The sequence below is a fragment of the Lepidothrix coronata genome, unplaced genomic scaffold (genome assembly GCF_001604755.1).
Source record: "Lepidothrix coronata isolate B3197 unplaced genomic scaffold, Lepidothrix_coronata-1.0 Scaffold139, whole genome shotgun sequence".
Taxonomy (NCBI): domain Eukaryota; kingdom Metazoa; phylum Chordata; class Aves; order Passeriformes; family Pipridae; genus Lepidothrix; species Lepidothrix coronata.
This window is the reverse complement of record NW_016690319.1, coordinates 641504-660873: the sequence shown is the minus strand read 5'-3', so window position 1 is coordinate 660873 and position 19370 is coordinate 641504. Positions and strand designations below refer to the sequence as shown.

The following is a 19370-nucleotide window of genomic DNA, read 5'->3' as shown; positions in this document are numbered from 1 at the left end:
AAGGACTGATTAGAGCACAACTGCTTAAGATTGACATCCAAACCCAAATGACAAAATACTGCAGTTCATCCCACACACAGGTAACCTATTTTACTCAGCTTTCTACCCAAGTCCTTGAACACCACTCTTTCTGCAGTGTCAGCTCAGAGCAGTCTGGAATTTCTATAAAATTGCATGTGGATTGTTGGGGCTGCTTTAGTTATAATAATCATTCCTTTAACTAGCAATTACTGAGCAGAGGTGAATTATTAAATGATGGTTAAATAACTGTGAAAGGCCCCATATTCAAGCTTACTAAATTCAAATCAAACTAGCAAGAGCTTGAGTCACTACTTGTTTAGAATTAAGTCTAATTTAATGATAAAAACTAAATCAGCTTTACACTAAGTTTAAATCAAACTCAAAATATTGAAAAACGTGGCAATTAAGGAACCAATGCCTATTCAGTTTTGTAAGCTTGAATTTCTGTCCCAAAAAATGAGACACAGATGATGTATATTTTAGATCAAATCCAGAAGAAATGAAGAATAAGTTATTAGGTTCACACATCCACTTCCCTCACAGTACTTACGTATCATAATGTAATACTAATTATTAAGCTTTAAGAAGTATTCTGAGGGACATCAGTCTATTCCATGAACTCAAAATTATCCCTGAAGCTGAACTTCTATCCCTGAAGTTAGCCCTGAAAGAGTTCATTTGGTCTTATAGTTGGGCCTATGGAGCAAGGCTGTACTAAATAGCAGACTAAAGCCAGATACGTAGTTCCACTCTGACAGCCTGAAGTCCTACCATTTAAATGTGACCCTATGATAACTAGACAATCCTAGTTACTTGTCTTCCACCTCTGTTCCTGGAACTGGCACCAGCCCAAATGATAATTATTTTCAATATCAGGTAAGTCAGAATTTATCCATACAGTCATTTCTGGGATATTATCCCTGAAGTTCTTATGTCTTAAAATATTCTTAAAACATTTTTCTGCAACAAAGACACCTTCTTTTTTTTTTCTTCTCTCTTTTCTGACCAAGTTGAATAAGTTTAACAGCTTCAGAAGTCCAATTTTTCTTCTGAATAAAACCCCCAACAATCCAAGCACAAAACATTTAGCTAAAATTTGGAGTCTGCATTTTGTAGCTCTGTTGAAAAACTGAGACTATTTTTTAAGATAAATTTTGCTTTCATATGAAAACAGTCTCATGTTATTTTAATACCTATTCATTTCTGTTTCCCAGTAGTACAGAAATACATGAAAATGAAAAATGTAATATGCAGTCTGGGAAATTTATTCCTATTCAGAAAATGTATTGGAATGGTTTCCAGTCAAATTATACACAAGGATGTAAGTAGGATGGATTGTGGGAATTCTTTTAGCCTCAACAATTTCTCTTTATCTATTTATCTGTAATTCAGCTAGTTCACTGATAAGCAAATTGACCTGCAATCTCTTTCTGCCTGTATTAATCATATATATATTATAGGTTTGAAGCACCCCTGCATAATGTAAAGGAATCACAATTTATCATTCAGGACAAAGACAGTGAAATGGATGTGTTAGCTTTACTTCTTTAATTTACAAACATCAAAATCTCTTTTCACCAAAGTTATCACTATACAATACTGGAGAAAAGCAGCTCTTATCCTCCCAGAGTAAGACCATTTCCCTCTATATTCAAGTGTGGTTTACAAATTGGAGCTACTTTCTTGAATAACCTTCATGAAACAATTTCAAGGAACTATGCTAAAAAAACCAACAACAAACACCCTTCCTCCCTCCAAGTCACCCCAAAAAGACAAGACAAGGAAGCATTTAGCAGGATCGTCCAGAATAGCTTCAAACTTTCATACTATGAAGAGCAGCAGTCATGAATGCAAGTCAACTAAGCAACATTTCTCCTTTTTGTGTTAAAGTGAAGCTGTCTTCTCCTAGCACTCTACATCGCTGTCTTCTTATCACTACATTGTTATTACTTTTAGAAAATAACTTTTTAAAATGTTTAATATAATAGTAATAATATTTGAAGGGAAAATGTTTCATTAGTAAAGACAGTAGAATTTATGAGTAAAACAGGGTCTAAACATATGCCTAGAAGCACTCACCCTATAACAAAACAGATGATGATACTCAACAGCTGTGGATTAATTGAGCCCATGGATCATTAACCACAGATGAAGGCTCCTATGACACTGGGGTGCTAAAAGTCTTGTCAGTATCTCACACTTGGTCTCACCTGTTTGAAGACCACACAGATATGAAAATAGGAATATATGGAATAGGTACACTGAAGGAGCCTGGTATAAATGAAAGAATCTGGTAAGTGTGCACCATGGGCTGCTGTCTTCCATGGCTTATGCATCTGGACTATGACATTGTTCTTACAAATGCCTTGTCACAGAAGCAAAAACTTTGGTGGAACAACTTGAAATATACTGTAGTTTATGGAATTGCTTACTTGGACCATTCAAACATCTGAGCATTTTACTGATAGGACTGAAAATTTTACATAGGCTGTCTAACTTAAGGTGAACTTGAATATTTTGATTGCAGCTTCAGCAATAAGGGGTAAGAACTTCAATATAAGAAAGAGGAGAAAATGCAGTGTCACACTGAGTGCAGATAACAGTGTCTCACCATGCAGTTTAGGAGCCTGAATTTCTTCTGTGCAGCTTTGTAACTTGTAATATATAAAATCAATAACACTAATATAAATATAATCTCAATGTGTACTCAACTGTATTTATTGAAATCTATTCTTGTAGGTCTAATGATAAACACACAAAATCATTACATAGAAATGAATATCATATATTATATATATTAATACTATGTTCTATTCTTTAGGACTAACAAAACAGGAAAGAAGGACTTACCATTCTTCTTATAGAACATGATTTCTCCTTTGAATTCTATCTTTTCCTCCAGTGATTTCTCAATTTGAAGAATCATCTGCTCATTTGTTTCAGCACCAAGTAAAAATTTACAGCTGCAGCTCTTCTGCATGACTTCAGTCCGTGCAAATCCAGCAAGCTCACAGAAGCCATCTGAGCAGTAAACTATGGGGAATCCCTTAGCCACCTGAGCATTTGCAAGGATGAAGTTACTATCTGTAGAGGAACACAAAAGTAAAACATGAATTACAGTCTAAATTCTACACCATTTGACATAATACTTCCCTAATACTTTAGCATCATAAGAAGGCATGACTGGACATACATTTAAAAACAAAGTCCCAACTGCCTGCAAACAAGAATCTATTTGTTACTCTGGAATGAAATCAAGTCTAATAGTCCAGAGATCACCTTCATACAATGGTTCTTCATGGCTTGGTACAGCTTGCCTCAGTGCATCCTCAAGGAATACTTTATGGTAACTGAGATAGATGTTAGTGCATTAAAACAACCCCTTGACTGGTGACAAACATCGAAGTTTTGGAAAAATTTCAAATATGTTATGCTACCACTCAGACTACTCTGGAGTCTGAACAGACACAGCAATATCATAAAAAAAGAATCTCTCTATGTTCTCAATAAGCTAATGTTGACCTTTATCAACACTCAAACTAATTTTTTTTGCATAATTTTGTAAGGGAATCCTTAAAAGTACCATTGAGAGACATTCCAGGCTACATGGGTGTTTTGTCTTTTGTCTTCTCTCTCTCTCTTTTTTTTTTTTTTTAATGGAAAAAGATTTGATCTAAAATCAGTCAGCTGTCTTCCAGAGCCCCACCATACTTCTCCTGTCTGAAACAGGCACATAAAAGATTCACCATTCTGTTAATATTCTTTATAAACTTCCATTATGTTTAAGCTGCAACTATCATGTATGATACATTCAAGAACAGTATATTGGCATGGACATCAGGCAACAAAATGCAATGTTCCACTTTGATTTCAAATCTAATAGCTGAACCTATTAGCAGCCTCATAGCTCATTCCCATCCCTTGCTGAAATGTCCTTGAAGGTTTTGTGCCTCAGACTTTCATCTTCAGCTTCTGTTAACAGCACTAGCACTTAACAGTCTTTTTCAGTTATCAGGGAGACCCTTCCCAGATAATATATGAACTTCTCATACAGGTTTTTTTGGCTTGTATGTTTCCTTATCTTGAAGTGAAAAAAAAAGTTTTATGGGAGGAATCTGTCTAAATTTCACATTGAGCAAGGAAAGACTATTTTTTGCCCATGGCTTGTTAAGGAATGTTTATCTTACAGCTTGCTAGGAGGAGCTTAGAGAGTCTAGTCCCAAGACAGATATCTCTCATTTTTCAGACATATATGCATGTGGATTCATGTGTATGTATTAAGAGGAAATACTATTAACTAACCCATAATCCCTTGATAAATATTCATAAATTTAAAGAGAAAAATAATGAACTATTTTAATGGAAAACTCAGGTTGATATGCCTAAACCCCATACAGGGATATATTATTCATGATTGGAAAGGGAGGGACAGAATTCATAAACTAAAATAGAGGAAAAATAGGTCTGCTTTTCAGTCTGAACTGTCACAAGAGTTCTGCATCTGTGAAATTCCAGCAACTTCAGCTATGTTACTTTTTAATTACTCAACGGATAAAATACTATGACTTATACTGTTAAGATTTCAGTATTTTAAAGACACTTGAGATTTATTAAATGATCAATTTGCTCTCAAGACTTTCCTTCAGTTACCCACATTTTGATTAAATTTAATTAAAGTCTTTCAATAAATGATGAGTATGTTAAAACAGACTTTTCACATTTACCAAACAATGTGTTTTAAAAATGTATTCTGATTCAGTGCACTGCTTGACTTAACCTGTCATTTTTATTTGCCTAACTAGGGAATAAGTATCATTACCATTCATGCACTAGCATGCTGCTCCCCCTGTCAACACAAAACTAAATCCCCACACTGCCAAAAGAATTAAAATCATATGCTTGCAGTGCATAATGACAGTGTTCCACTGCAAGACATACATACTAAATGCATCTGTAGCTATCAAATTAATTTACCTCTGGGTTTCTATTGTTTAAGATATAATTTTGTGATGCAAGGACTGCTGTTGTTTTTTTTTACCAAATTCTAATTGTTATGAATTTCATGAAGCAGAATATGGAAAGACAAAGTGACAGAAAAGATAGAGGTGATGTGCAGTAGTGTTTGAATATCATTATGAACAGGAATACACTGGAGCCTACCAAGCATACCATGATTTTATGAAAAACTTAAGGTGGCCAAACTCTACTGACATTTAGATCAAACCCAGAATACTCTTGGTTACTTTAACATTCATAGAAGAAAACAGTTTACTTCTAAATACCAATCCAGCGCCAGCTATAATAAGAGGCAATCTTTCTCTTAACATCAGCAGATTTCTGATAAGACTTGTAAGCCTAATTTTACTGAACTCTTTGTATACAACAGCAAGGCATCAGTATCAGGAAAATCCAATCACTATCCTATTTGCTGTTTTTATTGAGCTTGAAGTTCAAATATAACTATGAGAGGTGCACCTGTAATCCCAAATTAGTACACTAAGGGACATATTTAAAATATTTATTGAAAATTTTCTTGTAATATTAAAGGATCAAGAAACAGGATGTCCAATAATTACACCTCTCATCAAATTATTCAGTAATATTTATTAAGTGATAATTAACATTTACCTATTACATAAAGCAAAATTTAAAGAAACTCCATATCTTAAAATATTCTGGTTAAAAGTTTATTTACTTCTTTAATTTATTTTCATAGCTTGAACTCTTTAATATCACTTGCTGTTACTTGCACACTGAAAGCACCATAAAATATTTCCGAAAACAAGTACTGAGGGTGAAATTTCTATCATTAGGGCTTCAGTGTTACACAAATAATAAATATAGCATTTAATTCCATGATATTCAGTGATAGCTAGCTAGATCTTAAAATATAAAGTAAGAAAAATGATATCTTTAGAATAATTTGTTAGAAATCTATGGACTAGATGTTTGATTATCTTGGAACTTACAGTAGGAAAGTTGGAATGAGTGATACGAACCTATTGGTCTGTATAATTTTGTATATGTTTATGTGTAGATTGAACACTTCCATAATAATATAGAAGTTCTTGAATTATGAATTATTTATTTCAGCACATTGGCCTGAATATTAAGTTATTTTATTCAGACAATACTTGATTACTGATAGATGATTTTTTAATGGTTTTAGATAAGAAAATACATTAAAGCTAAACACTTATCTCTTGAGAAAGATGTAACCTTGAGCCTCTAGGACTATTTAGGACTACAGGGAGTTTGGAACAACAGCATAGAACCGCGTAAGAAAGTACAGATTTGGACAAAACTGTATTAGCACTCTTCAGCTCAGAAATTAAGTGCTGTAAATCTGTGCAAAATAAATAAAAATATTCAAATTGCATATTTGTATATTGACTTTTGATAAAAACACATGGTTTTATGTTCAGGCCTGCACATGATGTGTAAAGGAGGATTTAAAAGTGTTAAGATGGGACAAGAAACTTAGACACAAAAATATCAAATAATGTTCACAAGGTTTTCCTTCAGCAGCAAGTCTGCAGAGATGGATAAATATGACAGAGGTCCATGACTAGTCAGCACAGTTTAAAAGCATATTTCTTTCAACTGTGATTCTTTTACTTTAAGTTAATTTTCTATAAAGATCAAATTACTTTTTCACATGGAAGTTGGAAGGAAGAATATTGAGAGCTTGCATGCCTGCATTCATTTTGGAAGTAGAACGTACTGGAGAGGATAGGATATTGATCAACAGAAGACTTATATGGCTTCCAGTAGCCTCTGCCAGAAACAGAGCATAAAGTCAGAGACAATCAAACAAGATGAACCAGAGCCATGCTAACTACACCTTCAATTACAGGCTTACACACTTACCCTGTTTCAATGATCTGACACCCAAAAATTATAACTGAAGAAACAGAAGAAATTTACATCACATGCCATCTGATACAGAGAATCATGTTTGTTAGTCATCCCATGACAGAGTTTTGGAATTGAGATAATTAAAGAAAAAGTCTTTATATAATACTCTTCCTCCTAATTAATGCACACAATTTATCTATTTGTAATGACATTGTGTTACATTTATATTCTGCACTCCCTTATTAAATCTGTCATATCTACCAAAAAATGACAAAAGGATTTTTGCTTTAATACTGTAGCTATATCTGCAATAAACCTCATCATTGTGCTTCCCCAGGTCTTTTAAAAGTTCTTTTCAATCGAAGTCTAGATGGTTTCATGAAGAGAGGACCAATATGACTTTTTGTGCAACTGAGTAAAGTCAACCACCATTCTAATTTTAAATATTAAATTATTTATGAATTAAAGAGGAAGAAAAAATTTTGCAAAGGAAAAAAATCTTTAGCATTCAAGGAAGCTGCATTAATCAAGTGACTCACACAGTTACTCTATTGACTGTAGAACAGTCTGCAATTCTTCTGGATGAAAGAATTTGTTACACTTAGATTTGATTCCACAGTTCCTACACAGACAACAAGAGAAGCCTCACTGCATGTTCATGCAAATTACTGTTACAGAGAACATGACCACATTAACAGTTAAGATTACTGACTACTGATTAATTGAATGATTAAAGTAGCATATGAAAACATTTAATTTTATGTCAGCACATTTAGGTACAAGTGAATTTAATTAGAGTTCAAATTCATTTGCCAAATACAATTCTCTGAATCTGATTGAGACTAAGATGATTTTTACAATGCATACACTTCCAAATAATAAAGTTCTTCCTGAAAAATCTCAAGGCAGTTGACTGGGTCACTAGTGTGAGGTGAAGATTTATCTAAATCTAACCAAGTCAAAAAGGAAGCTGATTATACTGATACTTCTTCCCACCCTTCACTAAAAATGAATTCATATTCAAATGAATTTACAGTAGTACAGTGAAAGGTAAAACTATTGCATTATAAACTAGAAGTATGGACTGATGGACAAAACACCTATCACTGTAACCCACTGTAACCTTTATAATTTATTTAATTGGCCAAGTCATTCCATTAAAAGGAAATGTATTCATAAAATTGGGTAACAGCTTCGAATTCAGAGTACAAAATTATATTTGAAGTACCTAGCCCTATGGACTCAGCTCAAGGGGTGAGCTGCCATAGCTCCCATTTAACCTGTGCTGACAAAAATAATTCCCATTATGTAGAAAAGTTCTGAATTCAACAGCTAAGAAACCAACCTTTCACTTTGTATTTACAATAATACTTAGTCTGACAGTGAAAATGCCTTACTGTGTACAATATTTATAGCTACAAGAAGAGTTAATCTGTAATGCAGTTCAGCATAGAGGTATCTAAGCAAAATTTGGGCATCTGGAAGCTAAATCATCCCCTAGTCTTATTGATCAACACAGATCATAAGCCACTTAAGAGATTCAGTGTTTACCGATCTCGAACCCAGCTTTCATTGTCATTAGTGCATCAGGTCAATACTAGAATAATGACTGTAGCTTTCTTCATGACCAATAAAATTACCTATTCCTTGAAGAAAACACACCAAAAAGCCAGACTCTATCAGAGGGAAAGTAAATAAAAATAGAAGCAATAATAAACTTCATGGTGAAACAGGCTCCTGGGGTCTTAGACAGGAAAAAAAATCATTTGTTCCTCCATTAGAAATCTCTGTGTGTGTTCCTATTGTTTTTCTAATCCCAGTATCATTTGCATCTACCTGAACTCTAAAGTAGGAGACTGAGAAAGACTTTGTTGAAATAGTAGCACTGCTGTTACTGCTCAAAAAGCACCTTTCAAATAAACAATCAGTGCAATTGTAATGGGTGAACTATACTAAAGGAGAGGAACTTTTAGCAGAGACTACTTTCAAGTTCTTCAGAATTAAGCTCCACTAGCAGAAGTATACATCTACGAATTTTCCTCAGAAGGAAATACTAATTAGTCTGAGATATCTCTTTACTTTTTTCTGATATTTACCTGGAATTATAAATTCACAGATGTCAGTTGAATCAAGGTTGCAATTAAATATTTCTTTTCTCACCCTTAAGCTTTGATTAGGAAAAAATTTTATTTTTCATTAAAAAACTATTATATTCTATTTCATGTGCTTTATTTGTGTTATTGATTTTGCAGTGACTGCCAGTACACAGTGTTGATGTAAGTAAAACAGCTATATTGTAGTTGTCAAATATTAACATTCCAGTTTTATAGGCACTGAACTGCTACAAGTTAAACAGCAAATGGCACTGGAAAAAAAAAAAAGAACACAGAAAAAAGAAGACATTAACAGTGAAGAGCCACTGTAACTCATGAGTCACTAGCATGTTGTGACAATGTGTGGTGTCATCCAGAAGTTACTCACTGGATGCTTGTTTTTCTGACAGAACTAAACCCTCTATTCTGATGAGAGTGTTCAGCTGCTGTTTGGTGGATTCTGAGTGCCCACTGAAGAGCAGAGTGCACAGACTCACATTTGCAAACAAAGCATATTTTGCAATTTCTCCAATAAAACACATGGAAATTTTAAGTTCATCCATTAGGTAGAAAGGCCACTTGTGTAATCCAGCTGTATTTGATTTGTTGGGCTTTTTTTTCCTATTGTTCTGTTCAATTAAAATTCACCTGGAATGTTAGAAGTGGAATTTTTTATAAGTCAAACTAACACATAGAGTTCTCATAAGCTCAAATAATATAGCCCAATGATTTAGAGCCTGGGACCATGACTTGGTTTCAAGTGTTCACCGAGAGAAAGGTTTGCAGATAACAGAATAGAAACATTTTCAAAGACAAGAGCCACATCATCAACAAATATTTATTTATGTGATCCTGTCCATACCTTCTTTTATCACTGCTATGAAATAGAAATAAGACAAGGAGTTTAAAGCTGGGGTTTTTTACAGCTGTTTTAAGCACTATGTCACCTACTCACGATAGGTGTTCAGTTTACAGACATACTAAACTTTCACCATTGCATAATATTATGTGGGTTTAGTATCCTATCCTTGCCTTTACTATGTAATATGCCTGATGAACCAGTTTATAATACTACTGCAGTGGATAACCCTTTGTATATTTGTCCTCAATGTACGTGCTGCTACTGATGTTGCAATATATGAGCAGCCAGATGTTATAGATGCTGCTAAGAGAGCTAGTGGAAGAATACAGGGAAAAAAGATTTACCAGTTATTATTCCTGCACACCTGAGGGGAAGAGCTAGACATTTTGAAGCCAGTGTGAAATGCCTCTAAAAGATCATGTTCCTGACTCTTTGAAATCTAATGCTCCTTTCTTCTTACGAGACTGTTTATTAGAGTGGTAGCTCAGAGGCTTGGAAAATATCCTGATATTATCTATACTGGAAATAAGAAACTGGATTTCTTTACAGTGTGATGATGTGGAGTGGAAGAACCATTCACCTACTATTAAGAAAGTTTTATCTTATCACTTGAAATGAGTAGATTCTGTGGAAATTTGTTCCCCCTTTGAAAGTGACCATATTAAAAAAACCCAACCAAATAAAATATTGTGGATTCTGGAAAGAAAGAAAGGTATCAGTAAGTACATATTTTTATATGTTATTATTTCAACACAGAAATATAAAGGAATATTAGTGCAAAGACCCCAGAAGCTATTTACTCTGTATATGCTAAGCAAAGGAAACTTTAAGTCACTATTCACAAAAAGAATGAAGGAGGAATTACACTTTCAGCCCTGGAAGTGACCATGAAAGTAATGGAGAAGCTATGTCCTGTGGAGAGACTCCAGTGAGGCATGAATCATAAACCTACTAATTCCCCTCTGGTGACAGTGGCGCATTTCATGCCAAGGTTCCTCATCTGAACAAAATTATCTATCCTCAGAACACAATCAGATCTAGGTGTGGGTTTAAAGTGAAGGCAGTAGTCATCCTTCCTTACCACCGTCTGCCTAATGCAGCACTTGAACTCCACAGAGGGTGTGGAGGCAGCATCCTCAGCTTTTCACCCTTGGCTATCCCAGATGCATCTGGTCCTGGACATTGTAACAGCACATAGCTTTTGCATACGATTTTCATTTCCACAGGCGAGATATCCAAATAACAGTGTCAAAACAACTAGCTGTTCAAATATCACATTGCTCTTATATTTTCTAAGAAACATTCATCATTTTATACAAGTGCTATACTCCCCGGAAGTTGTTACTCAAAGAGGCTCAAAGCTGATTTTCATGTATGCTAGCTCATATACATAATTTCTCGGGTGATTACTGTCACTTTAACAATCCTGTATGACCCCCATGACAATTTCATGCCAGCTTGTGGTGACTTTTACTGTATTGATTTCTCCCTATAATTATTGTACTTCAATATTAAGGTGTCAGAACTCTTTTATTAAAAGTAACCGTTTTGAACCCTAGCAGTTTACATGTTCTTCCCACAGTCTCTGAAATTAAAGGGTAATCTCGAGTTAATTTTAATGGGGAGAAAAAGAAGACTCCCATGTGCATAGTCCAGTGAAATGAGTTCTCTGTAAACAGTGAGAATTTCTGCATGCAGTTTTCTCTGAAATAATGTAGTGGAAAAGAAAGTCTAAAGAAAGTTCATAAAAATTGACAGAAATCATATTAAAAATGGTTCATAAAATGATGAACAGTGTCCAGGAAATGTCATTTTCAGAAAAGAAAATGCACTATTTGCCATAATGAAGAATTACACTCTATATCCCAAACTCATCCTTTCAGAATCAAAATAATTCTAAGAATTGCAATGGAGGTCTCACTGACAATGTCTTGAGCTAAATCTGTAAAAACACAATATTTTGAGTGTGGAAAAGGATGAGAGGGAGGTTATAGATGAGAATGTAATTAAGTTATCATATTCAAAGGAAAATAAACCATCTTGTGACTTTCCTAGCTGAGAATGATTTCATGAAAAATTCAGAGGAAAAATCCTTAAAAAACTGTGGAAGAATCAATTCTGTTGTACAATAAACAAGTAGAATAACCATAGGCTGGTTTTTTTTGTAATGAAGCTGCTATGGACCTCCTGAATGATTGGCACAGGAGCAGGAGCACCTGAGTTTAGACCTACTGATTTATTTAAGATACACAGATAAGTGAAGAAGCTGTTTGGGGAGCCAGAAAGACTTGAGGTGAACATTGCTATAAGACGGTCTTCTGAAGAAAAATCCAGATTTTGGCTGAAGAAGTGGATATGGTTGGGAAGATTCAAAGCATCTGGAACTTCTTTGCAGTAGATGAGTACAAATATACATATATAAATACACAGGGAAATTGCTGGGGTTTTGACTACTTAGAGGAAGAAAAACATAATTTGGACTAAGTATTGTCTCAATGAAAGAAATCAGGCCCAGGAAAAGACTGCTATAATAAAGAAATTTGATGAACTGAACCTCAAAGAATTTAAGCAGTACAGATAAGAGAAGAAATACAGGAAAATCATGACTGGACTGAAGATAGTTACTCAAAACTAGACCTTTTTGTGTCTGCTTGCTATGTTCTTTTCTAGTTCTTTTTTTAAGGAGATAAAAGGCCTAAGTATCATAGAACCACCTTTGGCATTTCTAAAGCAAATATTATTTTCATTCAGCCATGGAACAAAATGGCACCCACCCCCTCACCCCAAAGTGCTGCCTAAATAGAAAAAAAACAAACCTTACTTCAGAAAGAGACACATCAGAAAAATATGCCAGTGCTCAGTAATTAATGCAAGACACAAATCTCCAAAATACCAGGAAAATGTTATCTTTTAACTGTACTGCAGTCAACCAGTGTCATTAGGGAAAGAGGTAACTTTTCTGACAATTTTATTGGTCAAAACATACAAAATACATTTGAAGTTTTGACTAAATTCTTCTTACTGGTCCAGAATAGTTTAATGTAAAAAAACCTAGGTGTTGGCACTATAGTTGCAAGACACTGCATCACTGCTTTTGTTCAACAGGAAAGAAGTATAAAGACGCTGCAATATAAATCCAGTGTTGTTATAGGAGTTAGTTTGAAGTCTTGCCTTGTTTCTCCAAAGCGCAATCTGAAGAAAGTGATGAAAAATATCTTGACAAATGGCAGCAGGTCTTTATATCTGGTTGGAAAGTTTTCATGTGAGAGAGAATTATCTTATTCATTCTGAGAGTTTTGAAATAATTTGTGGAAAGCCGACTATTTATACTTTTGTCTCATCAAGTAAAAGTGGCACTGAGCAGACAGAGAAAAATATTAAAAATACAGAAATAAAAAAGTTATTTAGCACAAACTGCACAAGGTTCTATAAAAAACACTTACTGAAAGCACCAAAAGTAGAAGAAAGCTATAAATTACAACATGATTTTACTGCCACATTTCCTATGCAACTTGATGCTATAAATTTCGAAATTCATTGCTGTTCTAGAGACTGTTTTGAAAGTAAAAAATAATTTAGAGAGACTAAAAATCAGTTGGAGAATTTAACCAGCAGCATCATATACACCAGAAGAAATGCCTTGGTCCATTTCATAACCTTTTGCAATTCAGGTGGCCACAGTACCGAAGCGATGTAAACCTTTCTTTTAAGCCTGATAAACCTCGCTACTGGGGTCAGGAGCCTCAACTCCACAGGAATGTTGGGAAGCGACTTCTTCCAAGGTGAAAAATCATCTACTTCATTGCCACTTGATGCACTGAAGCCAGAGCCCTTCTATGAACCCTGTCACTGCGTCTCCCAGCAGGCCACTTGTCAGGGTTTTCCTTTTCCCATCGCACTCTCTATCCTTCACCAGTGTTATTAACTACTCCCACTTTGCTACTCTTATGTTCTAGGATGTTGTATGAACATTTTCCCCGAAAAAATAATAAAAAAAAAAAAGAGCTCTGAGCTGCTTAATTCATGAACCAATATTTAAATTAAGAATCAGTAAAGAGTGGAAGAGGGAGGAAAAATAAGAAAGAGGGGGAAAAAAAAGAGGGGGGGGAATTAAGGAAAGTCACCATTGACATAATTAGCTCGCCATTTCTAGACAACGCTGTGGGTTACAGATGTCTGCACAGGTGAGATTGTTAACCTCTTGGCTTTGCTTCCTCACTCTACTTCACTGAAGATATTCCAAAGGGAAAACTGCATAAACAGTGGTTTTTAGATAGTATTAAAATATTTTTAGCATCAATGCCATCATAAGAGGTAATTTTTATAACAGTACCTTGAAGTTTATTTTTCAGTATATAAAAATGTGTGATTGATTAGAATCCTTCAAAATTAATTGGAATACTGTCATAGGACTAAGTTTTGGGCTTGTCTCAGAGCAATGATTCCACATTCTAGCCCACAAAATAATTAACTATATTTCAAAGGGTTCTTCAGAAGCAGGAAATGTATTAAGTATTTCTCTGGAAGTACTACTAACTAGCTTTTAATTAACATTTAAATTTGCTTCTAAAAATACCTTGTTCATATAATCTCTGCTTCATAAGACCATGTCTTCAAAAATTATTTAAATAATAAAATGTGTATGTAATGCAATAATTTAAACTTATATATCAAAGTTTCAAATAAATGAATTTTCATTGTGTATTATTGTGGTTTTATGAAAAAACAGAAACCAAAAGTAATAAGGATAAGCTATTTCTTTTTATCATTTATTACAGCATAGTAATGAAAATGTGAAACAGCACACAGGGACAAAAATCAATTAAGAAAAGGAATAAAGAAAACCATTTCCCAGAGCTTTTGTTCTTCTCAGGATATAGCCTCAATAATGGATTAACTGACATTTTTGCAGCATGCAAGAAAAGTAAATATGCTTGGACCTCTGGAAAGTAATACACTGGTGACATTTCAGCAAAAGATTTTCAGTTCAGTTTTTTTTCCCCCACACTTTTAATGAATGAGTAAATTGCTAATGTAAGAATGCCATAGGCCCTAAACTTTCTTCTTCAGAGGCACTCTCAGCAGTTTCTTTCAGTTGTAGAGGTCATCCAGGTCCTCTGCTTTGAACAACTGACAGATGAATTTCTCATATTTACCTAACTGTTCTGGTTTCCTGTGCCATTGCAGTCCCCAGAACTATCACTATTTCCTTGGGCAGTGTGAATCCCTAGGAAAGTGGCTTTATGTTGATTTTTATGGTATCTGTCTTTGACTGGATTTAGGAAATAGCTACTAATGAGAGTAGAACAGAAATAGCATTTGCCTCAAACTTGCATTAAGCAAGGATCTGAGATTCACACATTCTTGATCTTCAATCTACACTACTAAAAGGTTATAACACAAAGGTTAGTTAGATAGACCTCTGCCTTTGCAGCATTTAACAACCAATCTTCTTCCTGAACAGCTTTCTCTTCCATTTTGTCTTTCCTAGAGAAGAACGAATAGCCTTGTTCAGTCTGAGTCCCTTTATCTTATCCCAGCCTTCAAGAGATACAACTAAAACAGATTCTGCTATCAGCTGTAAGTCCACAGCAGAAAACTGAATAACCTAGCAATCATTTGTTCAAATTTCAGCTTTAAGAAGAAGTGAAGGAAACTATACTACTTGCATTTAATATCTTCCTTTGTAAAGAGAAACAGCCTTAAGAATTTCACTTTACAAATATATTCCTGTATCATGTAACTATATTTTCAATTAAAATCCAGTGACATTCACATTTTTCAATATATTTGTATGCAATTATTTGAATATTTAGTTTTTGATTATTAGCTGTTTCTTCATTTCTTACTGATACGCCAGACATTTTAAGGTACTGCTCTTAGTTATGCTGAAGAAGTGGGAGCTGATGCTAATTGAGCCAGTCCTATTCAGCTGGTGAAACTAATGAGTAAGTTTTACTTCAGTTTCTGTTACTCAAACCAAATTAGAAGAGACAAATGACCCATTGTTTTATTTAATTTCCAAACTCAGTATGATTTGTTTCTAAAAAAATCTTAGAGAAAAATTAAAATCTGTATCTAGTCAAGCACTTATGTTGTTACACGGGCATGTAAGCAAGATTTGTATTGATCATGACAACCTATTTTTGTAACTGAGGTGTTTCATTCCCTAAAGGATTTTTTTCTCTGCAAAATGACAAGTAAACACAGAACACATTCATAACCAGATTAGTATTCAACCTATAAAACTTTTCAAGAATATGATAATTCACAAGAAGACTGTTTCTCAGCCATGACATAGATGTCCCCCATTGATGTCCCCACCTCTCAGAACTCAGAATTACTGATGGCTAACTGACACCATTAATGATGTATTTCCTGGTGCTTTTGCCCAAACAATGTCCAGGCCAGCTTTGTTTCAAAAGGAAGATGAGGTGCTTGCATGCTTGCTGCTTTGTATTTGCATTTTCTATAGCTGATTTCAAACTTTAGGAATATTTGCAAGGGGAAAAAATCCTAAGGACACCCTTCCCAATGGAGTTACAGCAAGTCTACTATAGAAGCTCCTTAACTATTAACTGTGAAAGAACAAAAATTTAGGTTTCTTTAATGGGATATAGAATAACAGAATCATAGAACTGTGTAGATTGGAAAAGACCTCTAGGATCATCACGTATATGGATGTGAAGCTCGTAGCCACTGACTTCTTGAATGCAGTCCACTAGGAAAAGAGTATCTTCATAACTCCTTTCCTTATGCCACAATACTTAAATCCTCCTCCTTCTCTACTGCAGTGTTCCTTACATACACCCCTCACAATTCCCCCAGTTCCTCCCTTTCTTCTTCAAGTCTATCTATTGTAGTTTGCTTTCAGTTCTTACACAAATAGGGAGAGCACATTTTCCTGGCCTGCCAAGGTGTGCATGCTGGTTGGTTTGCTGGAGACACAGGAGTTGGACATCTTTCCTCCAGGAGCCATGGGTAAGCCACATGGAACTTTGCAGGTGCTGAGAGCCAAACAAATGGCTTGAAATATTTTATATGGCTTTTGATTGTTTCTTCTGCAGGCCAGTTGCACAAACTTAATATTTTTTAATTTGTCCAGCAAGATCCCAAGTTTATTTTCTGGGGAAGAAAAACTGACAGAGAGTAATGCAGCACACATTTTGTTTTCTTGGAATGAGAAAAAAAGAAGTGTTTGCATTATTATATTAGTTTTAACACTCCTCTCACAATTTTAGGATGATATAATGCTATGGCATAAGGAAAATAGTGAACATCTCTAAAATTAGTTTTCTTCATATAGATTTAAATCAATTCAGAATCAGTAAAAATAGCATTCTGATGCAGAGTATGCATTAATACTTTTTATTGGTATTGTTAAAATACACTTAGGTTTGGCTCATCAGAAGGTGTTTGTTTTACTTCACCACTGTGCAGTATTTTTGCACAACATAAATGTCCAGTGAATATGTTTTGCAGTTTTGCTGGCCAGGAAAGCCCAGATCAGATGTGACTCTCCTCAGAATATTTGTCCACAAGAAGACAGCTGTTTTTTTCAAATTGTACATATAAACCATTTCAGTCACTGGGCTTTTTAGGGTGTTGCATCTTTTTTTTAGTTAAAAAGTTTTAACTAAATTCATCCTTTGGGGTGTTAATCTGCTCAAATTTAAATATCACTGTTAATGGTTCAAAGACACCATATCCATAACCAAAAAGTAATAGCTAGAATAGAAACTCTCAAGCTTACTATTGACTGAAGATGTAAAACATGGTTACAATCCTTAAAAGATTCCTGCAGGAGCTGTGAGAGCACTGGTGCTGAAGTGCCCCTTTATTTCCCCTTATTATTATTTTCCTCTTGCTTTTTTTTTCTTTGCTTTGATTTCAAACTTACACAAAAGTTGTCTCTAGACATATCATCTTATTTTTTTTGTCACAATATAAATTAAAAAATGTTATTCTTGTAAGTATGATATTAGTATCTCAAGATTAAACTCTATTCTTTCTCTTCACAATTATTTTCCATTTAATATGTTGCTAAATCTGTTTGAAAATCTTCAGTTGAATGCATTCTAATGGAATCTTGTTCAAGTGCAACCTCTTCGGCTTTCACTTCTCTTCGGAGTTGTGAGCATAACAAAAGCGTTATATATATATATAAAAAAAAAAGAATCAAGCAAATTTACAGATGACACCAAATTGAGTGGTGTGGTTGACACACCTGAAGACTGGGATGCCATCCAGAAGGACCTGGACAGGCTCAAGCTGCACCTGGGTCGGGTAAACCCCCAATATCAGTACAGATTGGGGGATGAACAAGTTGAGAGCAGCCCTGCCAAGAAGGACTTCAGGGTGCAGGTGGATGAGCGGCTGGACATGAGCCAGTAATGGGTGCTAAAAGCTCAGAAAACCAATCGTTTCCTAGGCTGCATTCAAAGCCGCATGGCCAGCAGGTCGAGGAAGGTGATTCTGCCCCTCTACTCTGCTCTAGTGATATCCCACCTGCATCCAGCTCTGGAGTCCCCAGCACAGGAAGGACATTGACCTGTTGGAGCAAGTCCAGAGGAGGGTCACCAAGATGATTAGAGTGATGGAGCATCTCTCCTGTGAGGAAAGGCTGAGAGGATTGGGATTGTTCAGCCTTGAAAAGGAAACGCTCCAGCGTGACCTAATTGCAGCCTTCAAGTGCCTGAAAGAGAGGGACTATTTAAAAGGGCATGTAGTGACAGGACAAGCGGGAATGGTTTCAAACTGAGGGTAGGTTTAGATTAGATACTAGGAAGAAATTCCTTACTGTGAGGGTGGTGAGGCACTGCAACAGGTTGCCCAGAGAAGTTGTGGATGCCCCATACCTGGAAATGTTCAAGATCAGGTTGGATGGGGCTCTGAGAAATCTGGTCTAGTGAAAGAGTTCACTGTGCACAGCATGGGGTTAAAATTAAATGATCTTTAATAACCCTTCCAACCCAAGCCATTCTATGATCCTATGATTCTGTTACTACCCAAATGTACTTTACTATTTAATGTAAAGGTAAGAAGAAAGGTGGGAGGGGAGAACCAAACCAAAATCCTTTCCTGATATGCATCATCATTTTCTCTTCTTGTTTCCCTAAAGAAATAAATTCATAATGAGAAGGAATAGTGCCATTAATCAATATATGTTTTTTCCACTTTCAAAAATGGGGTTATCATCTTCATCTTTAGATATATGTATTTAAAATCTCATTTTCTATTCTATCAGTTACTCTGATACATCTCCAGGGCAACTCATTTGACAGTAATAAATTCATCTGACTCTAGAAGAGATAGAAATCTGGAAACTTGGATTAGGCTTCAGTACTTTTGAAAAGTATTTCAATTGAATCCAGCACTTTTACCCTGGTACTTTTACCCAGCTGGCAAATTAGATTCTGATTTCAATAATATTCATTTGCATCTTCTACAAAATATTTTCTATGCAGATTCAAGGAGAGACAATAATTTTAGGATCACAATCTATCAATTAAACAATTTTATTAAATTGTAATATT

At 35.0% G+C, this 19370-nt stretch overlaps 1 protein-coding gene across 1 annotated transcript in view; it reads right to left on the bottom strand.

Annotated features, from left to right (window-relative positions):
* Nucleotides 1–19370, bottom strand: part of KCNH8 (potassium voltage-gated channel subfamily H member 8) — a 179414-nt gene that overhangs the window by 118634 nt on the left and 41410 nt on the right. Inside the window, exon 2 of the mRNA XM_017827407.1 lies at nucleotides 2872–3105. Coding sequence (XP_017682896.1) covers nucleotides 2872–3105 — 234 coding nt within the window. The remainder of the gene's footprint in view (nucleotides 1–2871; nucleotides 3106–19370) is intronic.